Genomic DNA, 20,801 nt, shown 5'->3' on the forward strand with positions numbered 1-20,801 from the left:
GAAGAAAACGCAGAATTACAGACAGAGAAAGAGAAATGGTGTTCGACACAAACTAGGTCATTTTGGGATTAACACATGGTTCAATTTTATTTCAATCATTCAACTGCGCGTAGGAGTCTTTAGCAGTGGAAGGAAACCGGATGAACATGGAGAAAACAAACGAGGTTGGACAGTCAACCCTACTCCTTGTCACGTTCAAATGGGGAATAAAAAACACGCCAGTTGACTCAATGACAGACCTTGCGTTAAACAACTAGACCATCCAACCCTGCACACAGAATTACTATACATTATGTAGTTTAACTCAAGTTACATGATTTCCTCTTTAATATTGATAAACATTCTCTTGAATCAAACCAATAATAATAAGCCAACAGTGAGGCTGATGTCCCCCGCCGAAATCACAAAATAAATAGATGACACATATTAACTAATTGCACATTTATTTTTTTTTCAAAAGTATCAAGCAATCAAACTGATTATCAACTATACACTAAGTTTCATCACTCTCTATCAGATAGAATCAAAGTTATCTTGTTCCAAAGCATCAACCAATGAAATTGCTTACCTCTGTTTAGCTTTGCTCGAAATGTTAATCATTGAACTCAGTCAAGACATTCCATTCACCTAATGTCTTGACCAATCGACCCTTAGCCTAAGCAGAAAATTCTCATCATCAAACTTAGTCAAGGTAATGATATAATGAATCTATACTCGGAGCTTCATCACTTTCACTTAATTAAAATCAAAGTTATTGGCCCCAAAGCATCAACCAATCAGATTGCTTATCTCTGCTTACCGTTAGCAGACGATGTTTATCATCGAACTCCACTACGGCTTTCACCTAATGAACACCTACACCAAGTTTGAACGTTCTAGCTCAATTAGAAGGAGAGTTATTGTCATCCAAAGTCACAGCCAATCAAATTGCTTATCGCTCTGCTTACCACTTAGTCAAGGTAATGATGTAATGAAACTATACACCAAGTTTCATCACTCTCACTTAATTAGAACTAAAGTTATTGTGTCCCAAAGCATCAACCAATCAAATTGCTTATCTCTGCTTACCCTAAGCAGAAAATGCTCATCTGCTTAGTTTGAACATTCTACCTCAATTAGAAGAGAGTTATTGTGTCCCAAAAAGTGTGACGGACAGACAGACAGACCCACTTTAATAGTCCCCTGCTTTCCTCAAAAGGCGGGGAACAAAAACACAATCGTCATTTTGATTGTTTTCAGAATTTGCATACAATTGTTCACAAAGAATATCTCTTTATTTCTCAGTGTATACAAAAGTCCTTTAAACAAAAATGTCTTCCATCCAGACTCTGACAAGATATACAAATGTTAATAACCAAACGATATCTCGAATTAATTGCTCGATAGAATGACTTGGAAACTTGCAATTGTTATAATTAGAAAAAGAAATTTCTTATTATGTAAAGCTTCTTAAAGATTTATTTCTGTAGAACATGAAAACAAAAACTTGTTTATTCCCTTGGTTACCCTTAGGACGTCAAGAAACACTTCCAAGTTCCACCTTGACATATACAGTGCACTCTGTCACATCCGACATCGTACAGGATCATTACAATATGTCGGATTATGCAGAGTGTCGGAATACCCAGTTTTCTCAAAACCGGAAATATTACATTAAATTTTATTTCATTTAACATGTGTAGGCATTTTGAATAGGTCAAGTCTGTCGTTAATTTATCTTCTTCGCCGTCTTCAGTTGATCGCACTCTTGTCTTTGCTATCACACGTTCATTGATAATGGGCGTACTCGATTGAACGTTCCGGAATTGAATTCTCTCAATCCCAAAAATAGTGACAATCAAGTGAAAATGGGTACTTCGGGCTACAACGCATGCGTCGACTGGATATATAAATATCTCATCCAACCATGCAGCTGAAACCTGTTCGTAGTGCTTAATTACGTCACAATTCTACTCACACCACCTCCGTCGTCGGGACTGACAGAACTGTGACAGGACTGACTTCCGCGTCACTCGATTGCAATTCTGTCAATTCGGGACTTTCCGGACTGTGAATCAAGCATCCCCAGGTTGTCGTCACACGGTTCGAAGAGATCCGTAGGGTGACCAAACTAATAGGTTATTCAGGTTTAATCGTCATGCGCAACAAATGTTTCCAACAGGTGCTAGGAAAATTTTTACGACTGTGAATTCGGGGGAAAATTTGTGGATATTCTTGAGTATTTGTCATAACTGTCGTACAACAGATTAAAATTATCAAAGTAATAAAGAAAGACCCACGGTAGCGAGTTTTAATCTCACAGATAATTGATTGGTGATTGCTTGTTAATCTTTTGTGGCTTCACACCCATCCAGTTTTAATCTCACGGATAATTGATCGGTAAGTGTTTGCTTCACACCCACCGATTGAAGGCCAGATTATACGGTGTCGATTCAATGGAAATCGTATAACGGGGCGGCTGATTGATGTCGTAATCCGGAGTGTACTGAAGTCGATTTACCCAGAGATATTTTGGCTGAAGTAATAAGGAAATAAATGGGGACATGAAAATGGTGTCAGATGTAACAGAGTGCCAGAGTGATTAGAGGTCGGATGTGACAGAGTGCACTGTAATAAGATATTAACAAACTTTATATACTGGTAATTTAAAAAACATTTGCTTCATAAGTTCTTGAAGCCATTCCGTCACTGACAGAGCAGTTGGTTACCTGAGATTTTCAAAAAGGGTGTGGTTTACAAAATATAGAAGTTTCTTCAGTAAGTTTACAGGCTTGGGTCTTTATAGCAAGTGCTAAAAACACCACTTGTAAATACATGTATACCTACACCCCCAAATTCTTTAGACTAGCAGTTAACAATTACAATATGCATAGGTGGGATACAAAGACATTAATGATGGTCTTATGCTTATGTACACTGTTAAAATGTGTGGGGATTTAACTCAAACTATTTGATCAGTTATTCTATTTTGATAAGATTGTGAAGAGAAGCTGGTGTAGAAATCTAAACAGTAATATCACCCACAATACACTCATTTTCTTTCAGTTATTAGAAAAGCTATCACATGAAATCCACATATCTTAATCTCAAAGGCACAAACGACCATTCTCCATTAATATTTATTTGACTTTATTTATCTCCGACTTCTAAGAGTAATAAAAATTAAATCCCAAGCTGTATCAGTCATTTTACACAAAATATGTTTGAATCTCTAGAGAAGATGATTTTCCAATTGATTTGGGTCATCCGCTAGCTGAGTTAATTAGGAGAAATTCCCTTGAGAGGTCTGTACAACAACAACACGCTACATCATGTAATGATAACCCTCACAGGGACACTAGATACATTTTGTACAATTTTACCATCGTGCAACTATATAGAATTGTAATACAATCAGTTAAAATCAAATTGTCTCTAAATATTATCGACAAACTTGTCTATTATACATATTCATATTACTTAGGGAAATAGTGTAGTGTCATGAGTGGGTCTAAAGAATGTGATTCTCTTACAATGTTTCAGAAATTTCTATCACGAATCTCTTGCCAGACAATCTCTTGGGATTTAATATACAACAAGTTTTGAGTCACAGTTTGGCACAATGCTTTCATATATGGGATGGGTAATACATTATTGAATCTGTATGTAGAATGAGTTGTCAATTATACAATGCCACATGGAATACTGAATAGTAACAGTGCAACATAGTTCACCTGTAACGATCTTGGTTACAACGCTATCTTAGCTATGACATAAAAAATTTAAATGCCTATATCACATGGATGAAAGCAATCCCATGAAAATCAAACTTTTATTTCATTGTCATTATGGTTCTGATTTTCTACACTACATAAGATCTAACATATATTCAGAACAGCTGCTGTCAGCTGTGTTTTGCACATGACCTTTTAGGTTAATAAACAGATCAGTGGACAATGTTTTGGCATGATTGAAAAAAAAAGCATTTTCATTAGCTGTTTACAGTACACAAGTAAAAAGACAAGACAATGATAAAACTTGTTAGATTTTAGGTAAATTTGAGTCAGATAAAAAACAGAATACTGAATTGAAAAACATGATTTTAATCATATTGCAATACAAACTTCAAGTTGAATATGTATGAATGACTTAAGGACATGTACAACCCTGGTTGATATTTAAAAAACATTCCGCAGGAAGTCTTTTTACACTGCCTTGAAATGGTAGGTCAAGTAATAAGGCAACACACATCTGATTGTCAATCACCCACGATTGATTTCGATTCCAATGTCAAGTCTATGAAATATGACAGTGACCTAACAAATCAGTACATTATCATAAGATAAATATTATTACCCTTAGACTGATCATAATTATTCCCCCACCCCCATCCCACCTTCCAACTACCTGCAGCCACCCAAGTATGTCATCTCCCCTGAGAGCACCACGTTGGCTACCTTTATTTAAACCAAACATACTCAGATTATGAATGCAATGGTGTCAGGCTCCTCTAAAGGTGATGAAAGAACTAGGCTACATCCCTGAAGAATTTTTCACATTCACTCTTGGCCTGTTCTAATCTATCACCATTATATATCTCATTTCATGGTCTTTTCAGAGCTATTTTATATCACCGCTGAGAATTATTTCTCTCTATTGGGACCACCGCCTTGCCAGACTGCTAAGATGATTTCCGCTAGTGTGAGGAATGATTTTAGCAAGCTATGGCTGTAGACTCCCTGGGGCTACTATATTGGAACAAGTCAATAAACTATTTTCCTATAAGGACAGCTTTTATTAGAGCTGGAAATACTGCCTGTCTTTTGTGACAAGTGACTAAATGTTAATGAAAAAATGTCTGAGTGTGTTTTAAGCTTATTCCAGTGTATGAAAGCTAGTTAAATTTACAGAATTTTAAGGTTTATAAATTTACATGAAAATAGTAATGGAAATTTTTAATTAATGTGAATGTACGTAAATGAGAACATATCAATGTACTGGTACTGCATATTATGTCATCGGTTTTTTTATACGCCCACATTAAAATGGGTCGTATATTGTTTTCACCCCTGTCCGTCAGTCCGTCTTTGTGGACACTCTAGAGGCTAAAGTTAATATCTGATTGACTCCAAAAATATACACAGTGTTTAAGCTCATGAGACAAAGACACCCACTAATTTTCAACGATTTCCGATGATTTATGGCCCTTGATCACTTTGAAAAATATTGTGGATGTTTTAGAGGCTAAAGTTAATATCTGATAAGGTCATAAGTCTATTGATTTTCAACAATTTCGAAAATTACTTCGAAAAATTTTGTGAATGCTCTGAAGACCAATTGACTTTAAATTTATACACAGTGTTTAAGGTAATGAGATGACAAAGTCTTTTGATTTTCAAAGATATCCTATAAAATGAAATGAAATGGGGTTTAACGTCCTACTGTTTTGCTCCTAAACTGGGCTAATGAAGACGGGCATACACCATACAGTGTGCTATGAGGGAAATTTTGCCCTGGTAGCAGAGCTACGGCCTACTCTTATATCGAATTCCAACTGCCAAGGGATTTTTTACGTGCACGCCAATTTGTACACAGGGCCTCAGTTTTTTGTACCATCCAAACGACTAGACAGCTGTCCTTGTCAGGCTCTCCATCCTGCATCACTGACAAGGGGAAACCACACCGGAAAATCTGGATGAACTTCCTCGGCCAATGCAGGTATCGAGATTTCCTATAACTCAAACAGCTAAATTCATGATATTAAATATCTAGTTTACTAACCCTTAGAATGTAGGTTCTGATATTTACTTAATGGGTTGTTATTCTTCATCAGATGTTAGTGTGTTGTAAATTTTATCATTTGCAAGAGATGGACAGACAACAAGCTACACAAAAACACAATTTTTTGTACAATCAGGGGCCATAATCAAGTTATGGTCCGATATGCACGAATATCGAAAGGAACTGAGATCTTTTGGATATAAACATATTTTTTAAAGGGCCAATCCCGTTAATATTTTGGAGAATTAAACTGCTTAATTTTGTGTTAAAATCCCTTAAAATTCTCTACCTTAGGGCCGAGCAACTAACTCAACATATGTGATACGTTTTCAAACAACTTAAACCCGTCAGTCTTTATCTGGAAATGGAGACTGGTGTCCCAAGTTGTATAATGTGTAGGTGAAATTTACCTTTCGTTATCAAGTACAGCACATGGGTCATTCATTGTAGAGACCTCTAAAGGAACGGGGTTGATTATCAGGTCACCCAACGAAAAAACTTTTCCGGATAAGGAATTTTGTCGTTCACGTCCAAACAACTCAATATTTTGAGCTGAAATTTTGAGACAAGGCAAATACACCATTCCTCTATATTTTGGCGTTTAAATTTCATATTTTTGAGACTGTTCAAATCGGGATAGTCCTTTTATGTTTCATCAAAATTGGATAAAAATTGTGACCTCTAGATTGTCCACAACCTTGATATTACATACTTTAACACTATTTGCGTACAGGGAGCAGCCATTTTGTTGGCAGTTTTGGTCCGATTTTCACGAAATTCAAACTCAATCATCTTAATGGTGTAACGGTGATATATTCAAACGTTTTTTAATCAGATTAAAATTGTGACCTCTAGAAGGGCCACACGCTAAAAACGTGATTTTTCCTTAAATTAGGGGCCATAATCCAGGAATTTACCGACTGATATGCGCGAATATCAACAGGAAACAAAAGATATTTGGGTTATAAACATACATTTCAAGTTTCATCAAAATCGGATAAAAAATTGTGACCTCTAGAGTTTCCACAAGCTAAAAACATGATTTTTCGTAAATCAAGGGCCATAATCAATGAAGTTACAGTCCGATACGAGGGGAAGTCAATAAGTTCATAGAAGTCGATATAAAACAGAAGCCAGTGGTTGTGATATTGATTTTATTTTTTAATATAATCTCCCTGGACCATGATGCACTTTGCCCATTTGTCTTTGAGACTGTCTATGCCCTTGCGATAGAACTCTTCTGACTAGCCCCTCAGCCACGCCTCCGTAGCTGCCTTGAGTTCATCATCATCGCCAAATCTTGTACCACGCAAGTGTGATTTCAAATTGCGAAACAGATAGAAGTAGCTTGGGGCCAGATCTGGACTGTAGGGGGGATAGTTAAGTTGTTCAAAACCACATTACAGTTGCACCATTACAGATACACTTAAAATATATTCAATTTTAAGTAGTTAAATTCCAGGAGAGTTAATCACTCTCCTCAGGATTTTCAGGACTGTTTATAGCTCTCCATCATTTTTCAAACGGCGAGGCCTGATTATTAAAGTGCAGCCTGTGCAATACGACTCGATTGTGCACTGGAGCGTTGTCATGGAGAAGCATAACTCCAGCAGTCAACATGCCGTGCCTCTGCTTCGTGATCGCCTCTCTCAATTGCTTCAACAAGTCAACATAGTAGGCTCCTGTTATTGTAGTTTTAGGTGGTTTAAAGTCTATAAGTATCACGCCCCTTGAATCCCAAAAAATGGTCGCCATGATCTTGCCAGCAGAAGGCTGAGTTCTGCAGAACTTCTTGGGTGCAGGAGAGTGCTTATGCATCCATTGCATGGATTCTTGCTTGGTGTCAGGATCCCAATGATGAATCCACATTTCATCCCCTGCAACCAGACGAGCATGAAAGTTATCGGATTCAGCATTGTAGACAGGGGTGCACAATTTCACTTTTGAACCACTAAAATTTGCTAGCCCTACAGAAAAATACACCTGCCTGAATATAAAAATATGGTTGTTTTGTTTTTAATAACAAAGTAACAAATATTTAAGTATCCAAATGTTCCATTACTGTCTCAACCTATCCATATTATCATCAATAATGTATTGGATGTTATATAATTGTAATAGACAGCACCAACCATAAACGGAGGGATAAAAAGGAAAAAAATATCAGAAAAAGTTTGTGTCGTTTTATCGGTCGTTTTTATAGCTACGGGTTCAATTTACCCTTGCAAACACGTTTTTTCTCATTCAAGTGTATGCCGTATTGAAAATCAAATATTTCAATACAAGAATACTAAAGTAAACTATACAATATGAGTGCTGTCTCAAAAATGCCCATTAACTAAGTCAAATAAATAGCGGTTTTTCGGATCATGCGATTTACGGACCACTATGACACAATGTCATTCAGTCTACCGGTACCTCTCAATATAGTTAGCATTTTTCACATTTCTGCCTACATAAAGTATATTTTAATAAGAAAATCAATGATTCCTTTGGAAAATCAAAGTGTGGGTATACATAATACGTGAAACAGGGATAATTCTAACAGTACCACCGGTCGTGTGGAAAACTGAGCGAGAAGACACGTGATGTAAAAACGCTATATTATTACGGTGTTTGCAATCTTTGTGAAATGAACACTTAGGAGTTTATAACAGTATTTATTGCTGTTTATTTATCATTAAACAATAAAAAGCCGTGAATGACAATAAAAGGAAGGCATATTTTCACAAAATACATAGAGAAATTGCGGTATCTTCGGTAAGGAATGTTGTCATTCGACAATACTCGTTAATTTTAGAAAAGTTATTTTTAGTACCGGAAGCTATTACCGGTAGAACTGATCGTGTGCTTAGTAAGTTATTCTGACTGAAGTTAGTCTCTTCGGCTATTATTATTGCGCGGACTGGAACTAAAATGTTTTAAATAATCACAAAGTATTGTTCGATAACAAAGTATTGTTCGATCACAAAGTATTGTTCGATTACAAAGTATTGTTCAATTTCAAAGAATTTCTGTCAGAGAAAATCAGCCTATCCGTGGGCAGACGGAATTTGTAATTTCAGCTGTCCAACAAAAAAATTAACCTGTCCCGGGTGTCAGGAATTGTGCATTGTAGATGTCCAAGAGCTCAAGACTGGATCAACTCTCTGGTGTCGATCTTGTGCATTTAAGTTTCGTGGCACCCATCTTGCAGACACCTTGGACATCTGCAAGTGCTCAGGAATTATGGTGCAAACACTTCCATGAGAAATGCCACACTCTGAAGATATCTCGTCTACCATTAAGCCCTGGACCCGTGCAACCATATCATCTGTAATGGCTTCAACAGGCCTTCCTGACCGTGGATCATCGTCCAAGGAGCTGCGACTGTTATTGCCTGGCAACCTATTAACTATTATAGAGCTTAATGTTAAAATTGAAACCTATTTTCTAACTACATGCAGTATGTTTTTTTAACTACAATGTAACAAAGCAAAATAACCTTAAACAAACATTTTTATACGCCCACATCCCTTAAGAGGTTAGTGTTTTTACTGATGAAACGTTGATCCTGTATTCTATTAATTATTATATCTCACATTTGAGCGCAGGTGTATTATGTCATCATCACCCATGTGCGTCCATCAGTGTGTCAACAATTGGCTTGTAAATGTGACAGAGCCAACAGTTTTTGAAAGACTTTTTTCAAATTTGGTGTGAAGCATTAGGTTAACTGTTATTTGAGTGGACAAACCCTATCGATATTCAGCCTGGTTTTCTACAGCTTTTAGCAGATTTTTTAAAAAATTTGGCTTGAAGAATTGGTGTCATGAGCGGATGAACCCGAATTATTAGTGTTCTGCATTCCATGACATTCAATTCCATGATGAACCCTATCGATATTCAGTGTTCCTTGACCTTTGGTTCCAGAGTTACCCCCCTTTTCCAATGTGATAGAGGCTACAGTTTTTAAAGGATTTTTTTTTCAAATTCAAATTTGGTGTGAAGCATTAGGAGTGGGAGAGGATGAATCATATTGATTTTTATATTTAATATCAAGCATTTGGATCATTTGAACCCTGTTAATTTACAACATTTTAGACCTTTCTGTTGCAGAGATAAATAATGTGTCCAGAATAAGCTTGTGAGCACGATACAGATTAGATTTCTTGAAGGCAGCCTTATCAAATTTGGTCAACAAGCCAGTAATCATGTGACCATTTACAATTTTTATGTGTAAAACTTCTGCATACCCTCATACTGTATCTTAAGGACTTTCTAATGCTGTACATTTTAATTTCCTTGAGGTAATGATTGGCAGTGTTGGGGATAGGACATATGTGCATAGCCTTACATTTTACCCCTGTACAAATATTATCTATTAAAATGCAATAACTAATAGTAGACCGGTAAAGTGAGAGAAAAAGATTAATATATTTTGGGGGGAGAAAAAACCCTTTTTGCCTTCTAGTCGGCAAAATAAAGTGCCCAAAATCCCATGAAACAACTGTGCATTGTGCAACAGTTTTCGGACAGCGATCATTATGTTTGTCATAAATTTTTCTGGTATCGAAATTCCTTTAAAATGATTAATGGAACCGCAACATTTTTTTGTGCATAATCATTTGTTTCAGCAGTGAAATTTCTAATATCATGTAACTGCAACGGCAAGTCTAATTGATTGACCGGTTGATTGGAGTTTGCGGCTGTTTCATTTTTATAAATTTTCTTGGCGACACACTTTGTGACTTCAGAGCTTGGTTTTCTTTAACAGATAAGTTTCACTTCTTTTCAACGTTAAAAGCCACACAATAAGGGACTGCAGCCAAAACAGTCAAAGACTGAGAACAAACGAACCATTATACCACTAAAACGATCAAGTCCATGGATCTAAACATGGATTATACAAGTTTTCATTAGCTTTTTCTCCTGATACAAATTTGTGCCAGTCAAAAAAAGTTTTCTATCACTAGCACAGTCTTTCATATAAAAGTTCTAAAGCATAAAATTATATTCACTGGTATAGTCTTTAGTATGCAAGTTCTAAAGCATAAATTATTTAGACTTTAATGAAATGGTCCACACTACGTAACACACCCTAATAATCAATAACATTAAAATACATTTGTGTTCAATATCCACATGCGATTTGGAGAGGAGCTTCAAAACAACCCAATCCTCCAGTTATTACCAAGCTCCCATGCATTTTTTAACATTATTAATAAACAAACAATTATTGCCCCCATACAGTTTTTACATTAAAAACAAACAATTATTAAATCAGAAGTCAGTAATTATGATAGTTTCTTTTAAATAATATCTGTACATACTCCTCCTATTGTGCAGTTAGCTGACACCCAATATATTACATACAGATGAGACAATTATGTATGGTTTTTCAATGATTTTATGCAAAGGGAAGCCTTCAAAGTCTCCATAAAGGCCCACTGATTATTTCAGACATTAAACCATAGATCAAATCTGTGTTACATGCAAAATTCAAGCGATAATATATTGTTGGTACACAAATTGGTCAGGACCGACCACCACCTTATTCTTCAAAATTTTGAATAGCTATAGCCATTACATTGCTTGTATAAACCAAAAGAACTTTTCGTACCTTTGTCAAGAAAACCTCTGCTTCAGGATATGCTCCCAGTATTGTGCGGAACACCATCCTTTAAGAGCGGTTTGATACAGCGATATTGTACATCGATGCTTCGACCAATTATATAACTTATCACTCAGCTTAAACTAAGTTGAAAATGATAATTATCGTACTTACATACATGTTTAACAGGGGGTCCAGGGCCACATGGGGCGGCCCTGAAAAGAAGGGCACAAGCCGTGTTTTGAACATTTAAAAAAAAACAAAAATCAAGCAAGGTATTGACATGATGAAACTATACACCAAGTTCATCACTCTCATTCTATTAGAAATTAGAATCAAAGCTATTGTGTACCAAAGCATTGACAAAACAATTAGCATTTAAGCAGAAATGCTCATCATCCAACCCAGTCAAGACATTCACTAACAGTCCTCTGCTTTCTCCATAAGGTGAGGGACAACAAGAAACTAATGGAAAATGTGTGCGTTTTTTTCCCTGGAGAGATTAACAAGTATTTATTATATGCATGTCAATTTATAAAGAGAGAGAGAGTATGAGTAGCCTTTATATTTTTCAGTTTGTTTATTGTTGGTTCAAATAAAGTATAGTCTTATGAGGATCAACTATATGATAAAACATAACCTTTTGTTTAATATTCAATTAAGCAATGAATACTCCTAGATATGGACCATTCACACTAGATTTCAAAAAAGTGTATACCGGGTAATCTAGTATTAGTGTTTCAGACTTTTAAGCATGGCGTACATCGACACAGAAACAGAAAATCAGTTGCTTCAGTAGGTCATGTGATTTTTTTTTCAAAATGGCTGCTCAAGTTATCAGATTTTAGAAAATATCAATTTTGTCCATACGTATGTGTTAAACCGTATAGTATTTTTTTAATATGAATCTTGCATTAATTATCTCAAAGAACCAGCGGCTGCCAGGCAGGATACGCCCACATTTCGAGAGATGGATAGAGAACAAGCTAACAAGAAAGTGATTTTTCCTACAATCAAGGGCCATAATTCAGAAATTACAATTCGATATGCGCAAATATCGAAAGGAACTGAGATCTTTGTGTTATAAACATACATTTCAAGTTTCAACAAAATCGGATAAAAATTGTGACCTCTATAGGATCCACAAGCCAAAAAACGTGTTTTTGCGTACAATCAGGGGTCATAATTCAGGAAGTTACGGTCCGATATGCGCGAATATCGAAAGGATCCGAGATCTTTGGGTTATAAACTTACATTTGAAGTTTCAACAAAATCGGATAAAAATTGTGACCTCTATAGGGTCCACAACCTTGATATACCATATTCTTACGCTATTTGAGAACGAACAGCGGCCATTTTGTTTGTCAATTTTGGGCCGATTTTCATGAAATTCGAACTCAGTCGCCCTTAGGGTGTAACGGTGATATAAAAATACGTTTTTTTAAATCGGATAAAAATTATGACCTCTATAGGGTCCACAAGCTAAAAACTCGATTTTTCGTACAATCAGAGGCCATAATTCAGGAAGTTACGGTCCGATATGTGTGAATATCGAAAGGAACTGAGATCTTTGTGTTATAAACTTACATTTCAAGTTTCAACAAAATTGGATAAAAATTGTGACCTCTATAGGGTCCACAACCTTGATATACCATATTCTTACGCTATTTGACAACGAACAGCGGCCATTTTGTCTGTCAGTTTTGGGCCGATTTTCACGAAATTCGAACTCAGCTGTCCTTAGGGTGTAACGGTGATATAATACAGTTTTTTTAAATCGGATAAAAATTATGACCTCTATAGGGTCCACAAGCTAAAAACTCGATTTTTCGTACAATCAGGGGCCATAATTCAGGAAGTTACGGTCCGCTATGTGCGAATATCGAAAGGAACCAAGATCTTTGGGTTATAAACTTACATTTCAAGTTTCAACAAAATCAGATAAAAATTGCGACCTCTATAGGGTCCACAACCTTGATATACCATATTTTTACGTTATTTGAGAACGAACGGCGGCCATTTTGTCTGTCAGTTTTGGGCCGATTTTCACGAAATTCGAACTCAGCTGTCCTTAGGGTGTAACGGTGATATAATACAGTTTTTTTAAATCGGATAAAAATTATGACCTCTATAAGGTCGACAAGCTAGGGTGTAACGGTGATATAATACAGTTTTTTTAAATCAGGCGCCATAATTCAGGAAGTTATGTTCCATTATGTGCGAATATCGAAAGGAACCGAGATCTTTGGGTTATAAGCATATATTTCAAGTTTAAACCAAATCGGATAAAAATTGTGACCTCTACAGTGTTCACAAGCTCAAAACGTGATTTTTCGTACAATCAGGGGCCATAATCCATGAAGTTACAGTTCGATACATGCCAATATTAAAAGAAACAGAGATCTTAGGGTGATAAACCTATATTTCAAGTTTCATTGAAATCGGATAAAAATTGTGACCTGTAGACTGTTCACAAACAATTGTGGAGGGCGACGACAATATACGTCCACATGAAAATGTGGGCGTATAAAAAGTTGTTTACATGTAACATGTTACAGAAAGTTAGAACATTGATACATTCAATGACAATATAGTCCATTTCAGACTGACTTGAAGAGTTACACAATAGCCCCTAGCTTGCTAAGTGATATCAAAACATACTCAATATTTTATATCCTTTGTCAACATTGCTTGCTAGTAATATTTACTATTTAAAATATTCAATGTTGTATAAATAATTTTGTGAATAATAGAACATTTCTATAATTTATTTATACTTAGATTTAAATCATGGCTTCTGTGTAATTTTCTTGATGAAGAACTGATCAAACCTCTACAACTATTTACTGTAATTTGATATTTCAGTGATACTTATTGTATAATCATTTTCTTAATACATTGTTATAATATACTATACTGCAATTTATTTTTTTTAAACAATATTCCACAATGTATAACATTAATCATACTTTATGGCCCAAAAAAATATTCTGGGTTGAAAATGATATTAAGATAAAATAAAAGCCTGTTTTAAAACAATTATAAACAAAAACACTACATCAAAATTCAATTTGATAAAATTTCTACATCTCCTGGGGTTGTAAAAAAAATCCTTAAGGTTGCCATGATCACAAAACAATATTTCTACTTGAAAATCAGCAGGGGTTAACGGTTGCCATAGGAACAGTGGGTGTTGGTGAGAAGCTGAAAGGTGGCCAGGTTATAGAGGAAGCCCCCTGGGGCTATTCGCTTCCTGACTGGGAATGTAATTAGAGAGCTTTCCGTGTCCCTGTAGGAGGTGAGGCTGTTTATGACATAGCTCGAAAATACTTGAGCTCCCCTGTGAGGCTAAAGCTCTTTGTATAGAGTTGCTGTGCACGTTTGAAATTATCTGCAGAAGGAAGCCTATAGTCTCTAGGGAAATTATGTTAGGAGAAACAGCATGTATATTCCCTTGCTACCGACACCATAAAGCTTTTGATGGATATTCATTGTAAAATATCACAATTTTCCATTAGCATATGTAATATTCTAAATATAGCAAATCAGTTCATAACTAAACATACCTATAAACATTTATTTTTATATCTATGAATTTGGCTATGTAATTATAAATTGTTTTATAATAGTTGCAGGTATATATAGGTATATATATATATATATATATATATATATATATATATACGTATATATATATACATGTAAAATTTGTTCTTATTGGCAAACATATATTATCTACCTGCTCTTTTTATTTTCTAGTATACTCTTATATAAAGTTTTTATAACAAATATTGTCTCAAGAAATTAAAAATATCACAATGAATAAGATCAGATGTTTAAAATAGGTATTCTATTAAACATGCATTATGCAAGAGCAAAATCTGCTTATTACAAGTCTTTCTTTAGGCCTGAAATGTTATCTAAATTATCAATTAGACATTAATTAACTTATCCAGACCATAATAAACTCTCGATGTCAAGGCTAGCCTTCGATGTAGGCTGGATTAGATTCCTATATGCCGCTAACGGCCAAAGATAATTAAATCAGAAAAAGTGGATAATCAAGACTATGCTTTTTATATTAATGATTTTAGTAATGATAACCGAGACTATGCAAAAATTTCATCCGCTTCTTTCTTGGCTCATAGTGGATGAATTTGACTGAAATTTTCAGCAAATTACCTTTACACTATCTAGTTTTTAACTATTATAGCGAGAACTGCCATCTCTTTATCTTATCTCCCATAATGTATCTTTAAATATATATGTAATGAAATGAAATGGGGTTTAACATTATGAAATATGTGTAGAACAGGAGAATAATCAGTTCAATGTATATGCTGTCTGTCACATCAGAAATCGTATTAGCTTTTTTTTGTCTATATCAATGTTTAAACTAGAACCTAACTTCCTATTAAATAAGGTCGCACAGGATACCCCCTAGGGAGGCTACAGTTTGGACTTACTATGTCACTGAGTTAACTATTGTTATGTTAGGAGGTAGTCAGGGGGTGGTTTCAACAGGTGTAAATTTTAAAGGAAATAAATCAGTTTATCATTACCATAACACTTGGGGTATCACATCACCTGAATTAGCATATTTCAACAACAAAGCACCATTAAAAAAAATCAGCTGTTAAAAGATATGCTACACATAAATCTATTAAGTCATTGTTTAAACTTAACACAATTTTAGTTTTAACAAACTACCTTTTTATATGGTCCATCATTTCAGATATACCTTTAGTCTGTAGAATGCAATAAGCATACCAGATTAAATATTATAAGTAAATTGTTACTTCCTTTGCAGAAAAAAAGTTTTAAACAAAAAAATAAAAATACTTATCATTCAAAAAGTTTACGGAAAGATGTCCTTGGTACATATTGATATTGCTTATAAATTTGTAATCTTCAACTAATATAATTGAAACATTAAACCCTGTACAAAATGACTTTTATGTTCTGTAAACTAGAGGGTTGTGTGATCATGATTAGCATGTATGGTATATGCATTTGAACTGATTAATTACTTCAAATGACTTAATGAGGCAATGTATCAGATTCTCATCAATATCATTCAAAGTTTACCCACAATAGAAAATATGGTAGAAAATTATTAGGTTTTAGAATAAAAACTTCTCATAGGTCATAGAAACTGTTAAAATTTTATAGTAATCACATCAAAGATTATTTTATTTTTTATTCAACATCAAAACTTATTTTACAATTATTACATCTTTCCCAACAGAGTGACAAGTTATCTCATGCAGAAGTTTTTTTTCTTTCAACTCTGTACATGTCTTTACAAATTCAATAGAGAGATAATCACCATTAATTTTAGAAGTATCACACTGACGATTTAATGATTTAATCCATCAGAAATTGATGGTTATAATACATGCCATACCTACATTAACTTTTTTGCAAAATTATTATTAATACTGGTAGTTATTATCAGAATCAGGAATGTTTGAAAATTAATAGGATTCCTATTTGTACATGAAGGTAGTTGAGTTTGACCTTTTATTAAGAAAGGTATACCATTGCTGGAGTTAATACTTATGCTGGACCATGCCCTACTATAACAAGATTGCCTAAGAAATTTATAAATGGTTCAAATAAAAAAGAAACAAGATAATCATCAACATCCCACGCCCTTGCACTTGTTTGGAAGGCATAAGGAAAAACAACTTCTTTATGTTATTGGTAATCAATACAAAAATATATCAGATTAATCTCATATTCCAACACATGGAATATCAATGGGATTAGTCAGAAATTCATACTCTGATCACAGTAGCTCATCAAAGCAGGGTGGCAACTACCTGTAAGGTTTGCACAACAACCTTTGCCTACCTCAATCACCTGCTATATGTCAAACAATAAGCTTATACATCTGAAAATGAAATACTATAATGGGTTGATGTTTGTACAAAGTTTCAAAGAGATTTCTGGAACGGATACTGAAATATACTCCGGAAACAAAATCGGGACAGAAGGACACAAAAATGATTAAATCCGAGAAATCCCAAATTACTATAATAGTTTGATGTTTGTACAAAGTTTCATGAAGATATATCTTGAATGGTTTATGAGATATGCTCCGGAAACAAAATTGTACACCCAAAACTAAGTGAAATTTGTTTCCATGAAAACACAAAATAATATAAAGCCAAGAAATTCCTCATTAGCAAAAGGCACACCTACTGTTATATGTTGATGAATGTACAAAGCTGCATAAGGAAACACAAAAAATATTAAATCCAAGAAATTCCAAATTAACAAAAGGCACAACTATATAATAGGTTGAGGTGTGTACAAAGTTTCATGAAGATATCTTGAATGGTTTATGAGATATGCTCCAGAAACAAAATTGTACACCAAAAACTAAGCCAATTTGTTTCCATGGAAACACAAAAAATATAAATCCAAGAAATTCCTGTAATATTTTGATATGTATACAAAGTTTCATAAAAATATCTTGAAGGTTTATGAGATATGCTTCGGAAACCGACATACCCCATTTCAATATCACTCCCTAACTTCGTTCTCGCAGGATAAAGACAAATTAGTTAGCTAAAGATCTGCTATATCACCCTCTGGCTGGGTGTTGAATCCATTTCTTTGAATAGACACTTTATCCAAGTCTTAAAAATTAAGAACAATCAACAGGCCATAATATATTAGTTAAATATAGAGATTAAAAACATACATTATCAAAAGGCTACGACCATATAAAATAGGTTTCTGCTGATTTTATACAACCATCTTTATGTGTCTTAGGCAAAAAAGTAATAATTATTCTTCTATCTTACATAATAACACCAGTCTTTACATTAAAATAATATATTTTTGACTTTGAGACATATAAACAATTGGAATGTGTATTTAATAGCAAAAAATTATGTAGCAAACATACTAGTCAAAAGGGAGCAAAGACATTATATTGTGTCATCAGACCAGGGGAATAAAAGTGGTGTAGTGACTCTCCAGAATCAGATAAAAGATGTTGAAATTACATTTAACTTTTTAAACTTAGGAGCTCATCACCAAAATGTTTTTGCAATCACCCTAATATGCAACCATTTCAGTGCCCAGGCAATTGTCGTCACAACTGTATACTGCCTGGAAACATGTGTAAGGGAACTTAATACAATGCCAGTCTTATACCCACCTGTTCATTGATATAAGTAGATTTCGGACAATTACATAGAACTAGAGTAAAACATTCATAACAGTTTTTTCACATAAATTTGACCAGTTTTTTTCACAAAATAAATTGAATTTGACTGGACATGTGCTGTTATAGATGAGAAACTTCAGATTGACCTCAATCTGATTAAAATACAGATCTATATCTCATTACGTTTTTTTATACTTTCGATGGCCTACACTACATGAAGATCTGACCGGTTGTAGCGATAGGTCGTGTCAGAGGTCATACGAGTGGCTTTTGACCCTATGACGTCAGAAATTTGATTAACCAATCAGCATTGATGTTACTAGTAGATTACCCACAGTTCTGTGAAAAACACGCCTAAAGGTCGCTGTAACATACCGTTTGATTGGCTTATTCCTCACACCATACAGAACACGTCAATGACAAGTAAAAGTAAATTTTGAACTATAAAAACGAAACCAAATAGGATCAGGGCCCTTATTCACGAAAACTTAAACTAAGATACAATCAAAATTTTAAGAAATACTGCAATTCGATTGGCTGACCAGTAAAATCAATTTGCATATATCCAATGAAGTTGCAGTATTTCTTAAAATTTCGGTTGTAACTTAGTTTAAGTTTTCGTGAATAAGGGCCCTGTATTTTAATCAGATTGGACTGACCTGGGTTTAAAAATCCTAAGAATCAATTGGCCATGGTCCTTTATGTTCTATATTCTTGTTGAGTTTAATCTATTTAATATTGAATGGTAGCCTCCCTGTTTTAAAGGAGCTGATTTGGGCCATGGGTATAAATAGTTACGCATCATGGTTATGCCAACATGGAAATGTGGAAAATGTGAATGTTGAATCATTTTTATGGGTAGAGGGAACCATCGAAAAATATTGTTTAGAGAAAATAAATTATTTTTCAACTTACCACCCAAACATTCATAATTTCTGTGATCCATAAATTGATTGAGACTTGTAAACGTGGCATAACAACATTCACATCGGAATACTTTGGGTGTAGCTGTGGATATTTCTTCATCTGATAAATCTGTATGACCAAATATGTACGCTTTTGTTGATACAATACCATCACTTGGACCTACTGCAACATCATCTCCATTCTCATCTAAAACAGTAGAATTTTCAAAGGAAATGACACTACTCTAATTAAATCCAATTATGATTGAATAAGTATGAACTAAAGCCATTTTTAGAGTGATATTTGATCTGTCCTCTTCCCTGGCCAAATTCTTTAATTATTTAAACAGGTTGAGTAAATTATTAACTTGTAAAATGTGTCAGTTTTCTTTAGTCAATAGGATAGTCCTAATCATTTAAAGAATGAAATGGGCTTTATAATGTCTTGACATATGTAGGCCTAAAAAACATCTGACTATATAGTATAATACCTACCATTTGAGGTCTGCAATATATCCGTTAATTTACATTCTTCCGTAACTTTTACTGCTGTATTCAACTGAATGTCTTCATCATCTATAATGAATGACATTAGAACTAAAATGTAAACACTGGCTGGGAATGTGGATTAATATTAAAGTCGTTGATCGTTATTTGTATTTGTTGGACAATATCTAATTTTCACGGCTTAATAAACCACGCTTAAATGTACTCACATCCATTCATTTAATCAAGAAAGCAAAATGAAAATGTCATCAGTAGATAAAATCCCAGCTTGGATTTAATTGGATTCAAAAGAGACCCATCAAAATATTTCAGCAAACATTGTAGGTGAGTTGGCAGTGGATGTCAAATGTTCACAAATTTTAAATTCATCATATTTTTGTGGCTTAAAGATACATTATGGGAGATTCGATAACGAGTTGGCAGTTCTCACTATAATAGTTAAAAACTAGATAACGTAAAGGCAATTTGCTGAAAATTTCATTCAAATTGATCCACTATGAACCGAAAACTAAGCGAATGAAATTCCTGCATAGCCTCGGTCATCATTACTAAAATCAGTACGATAAACAGCATAGTCTCGATTATCTATTTAATCGAGAAGGAAAGTTATGCAGTAAATCGGCTCACAATCCACTTAAGATCGCAGGCTAGCGATGCCATCTAGAGTTGATTATGGTCTGGATAAGTTAATTAATGTTTAATGAATAATTTAGATAACATTTCAGGCCTAAAGAAAGACCTGCAATAGACAGATTTAGCTCTTGCATAATGTATGTTTAATTAAGGCTGAACCATGATATTATTCCTAGAGATTCAATTTTCACAGCATTTTAGTTTGTAAGGGATTCAAAGC

General features: G+C 34.5%; 1 protein-coding gene across 2 annotated transcripts in view; it reads right to left on the reverse strand.

Annotated features, from left to right (window-relative positions):
* Nucleotides 1-20,801, reverse strand: part of LOC126815317 (zinc finger protein 423) — a 34,537-nt gene that overhangs the window by 12,639 nt on the left and 1,097 nt on the right. For both annotated transcript variants that reach the window (XM_050540888.1, XM_050540886.1), the window contains exons 2-3: nucleotides 19,937-20,017; nucleotides 19,452-19,649 (exon numbers count right to left, since the gene is read on the reverse strand). In XM_050540888.1, the coding sequence (XP_050396845.1) occupies nucleotides 19,452-19,482 (31 nt within the window). In that variant the 5' untranslated portion in view covers nucleotides 19,483-19,649; nucleotides 19,937-20,017. The remainder of the gene's footprint in view (nucleotides 1-19,451; nucleotides 19,650-19,936; nucleotides 20,018-20,801) is intronic.

This window comes from Patella vulgata, chromosome 3 (assembly GCF_932274485.2).
Source record: "Patella vulgata chromosome 3, xgPatVulg1.2, whole genome shotgun sequence".
In the NCBI taxonomy this organism is placed as follows: domain Eukaryota; kingdom Metazoa; phylum Mollusca; class Gastropoda; family Patellidae; genus Patella; species Patella vulgata.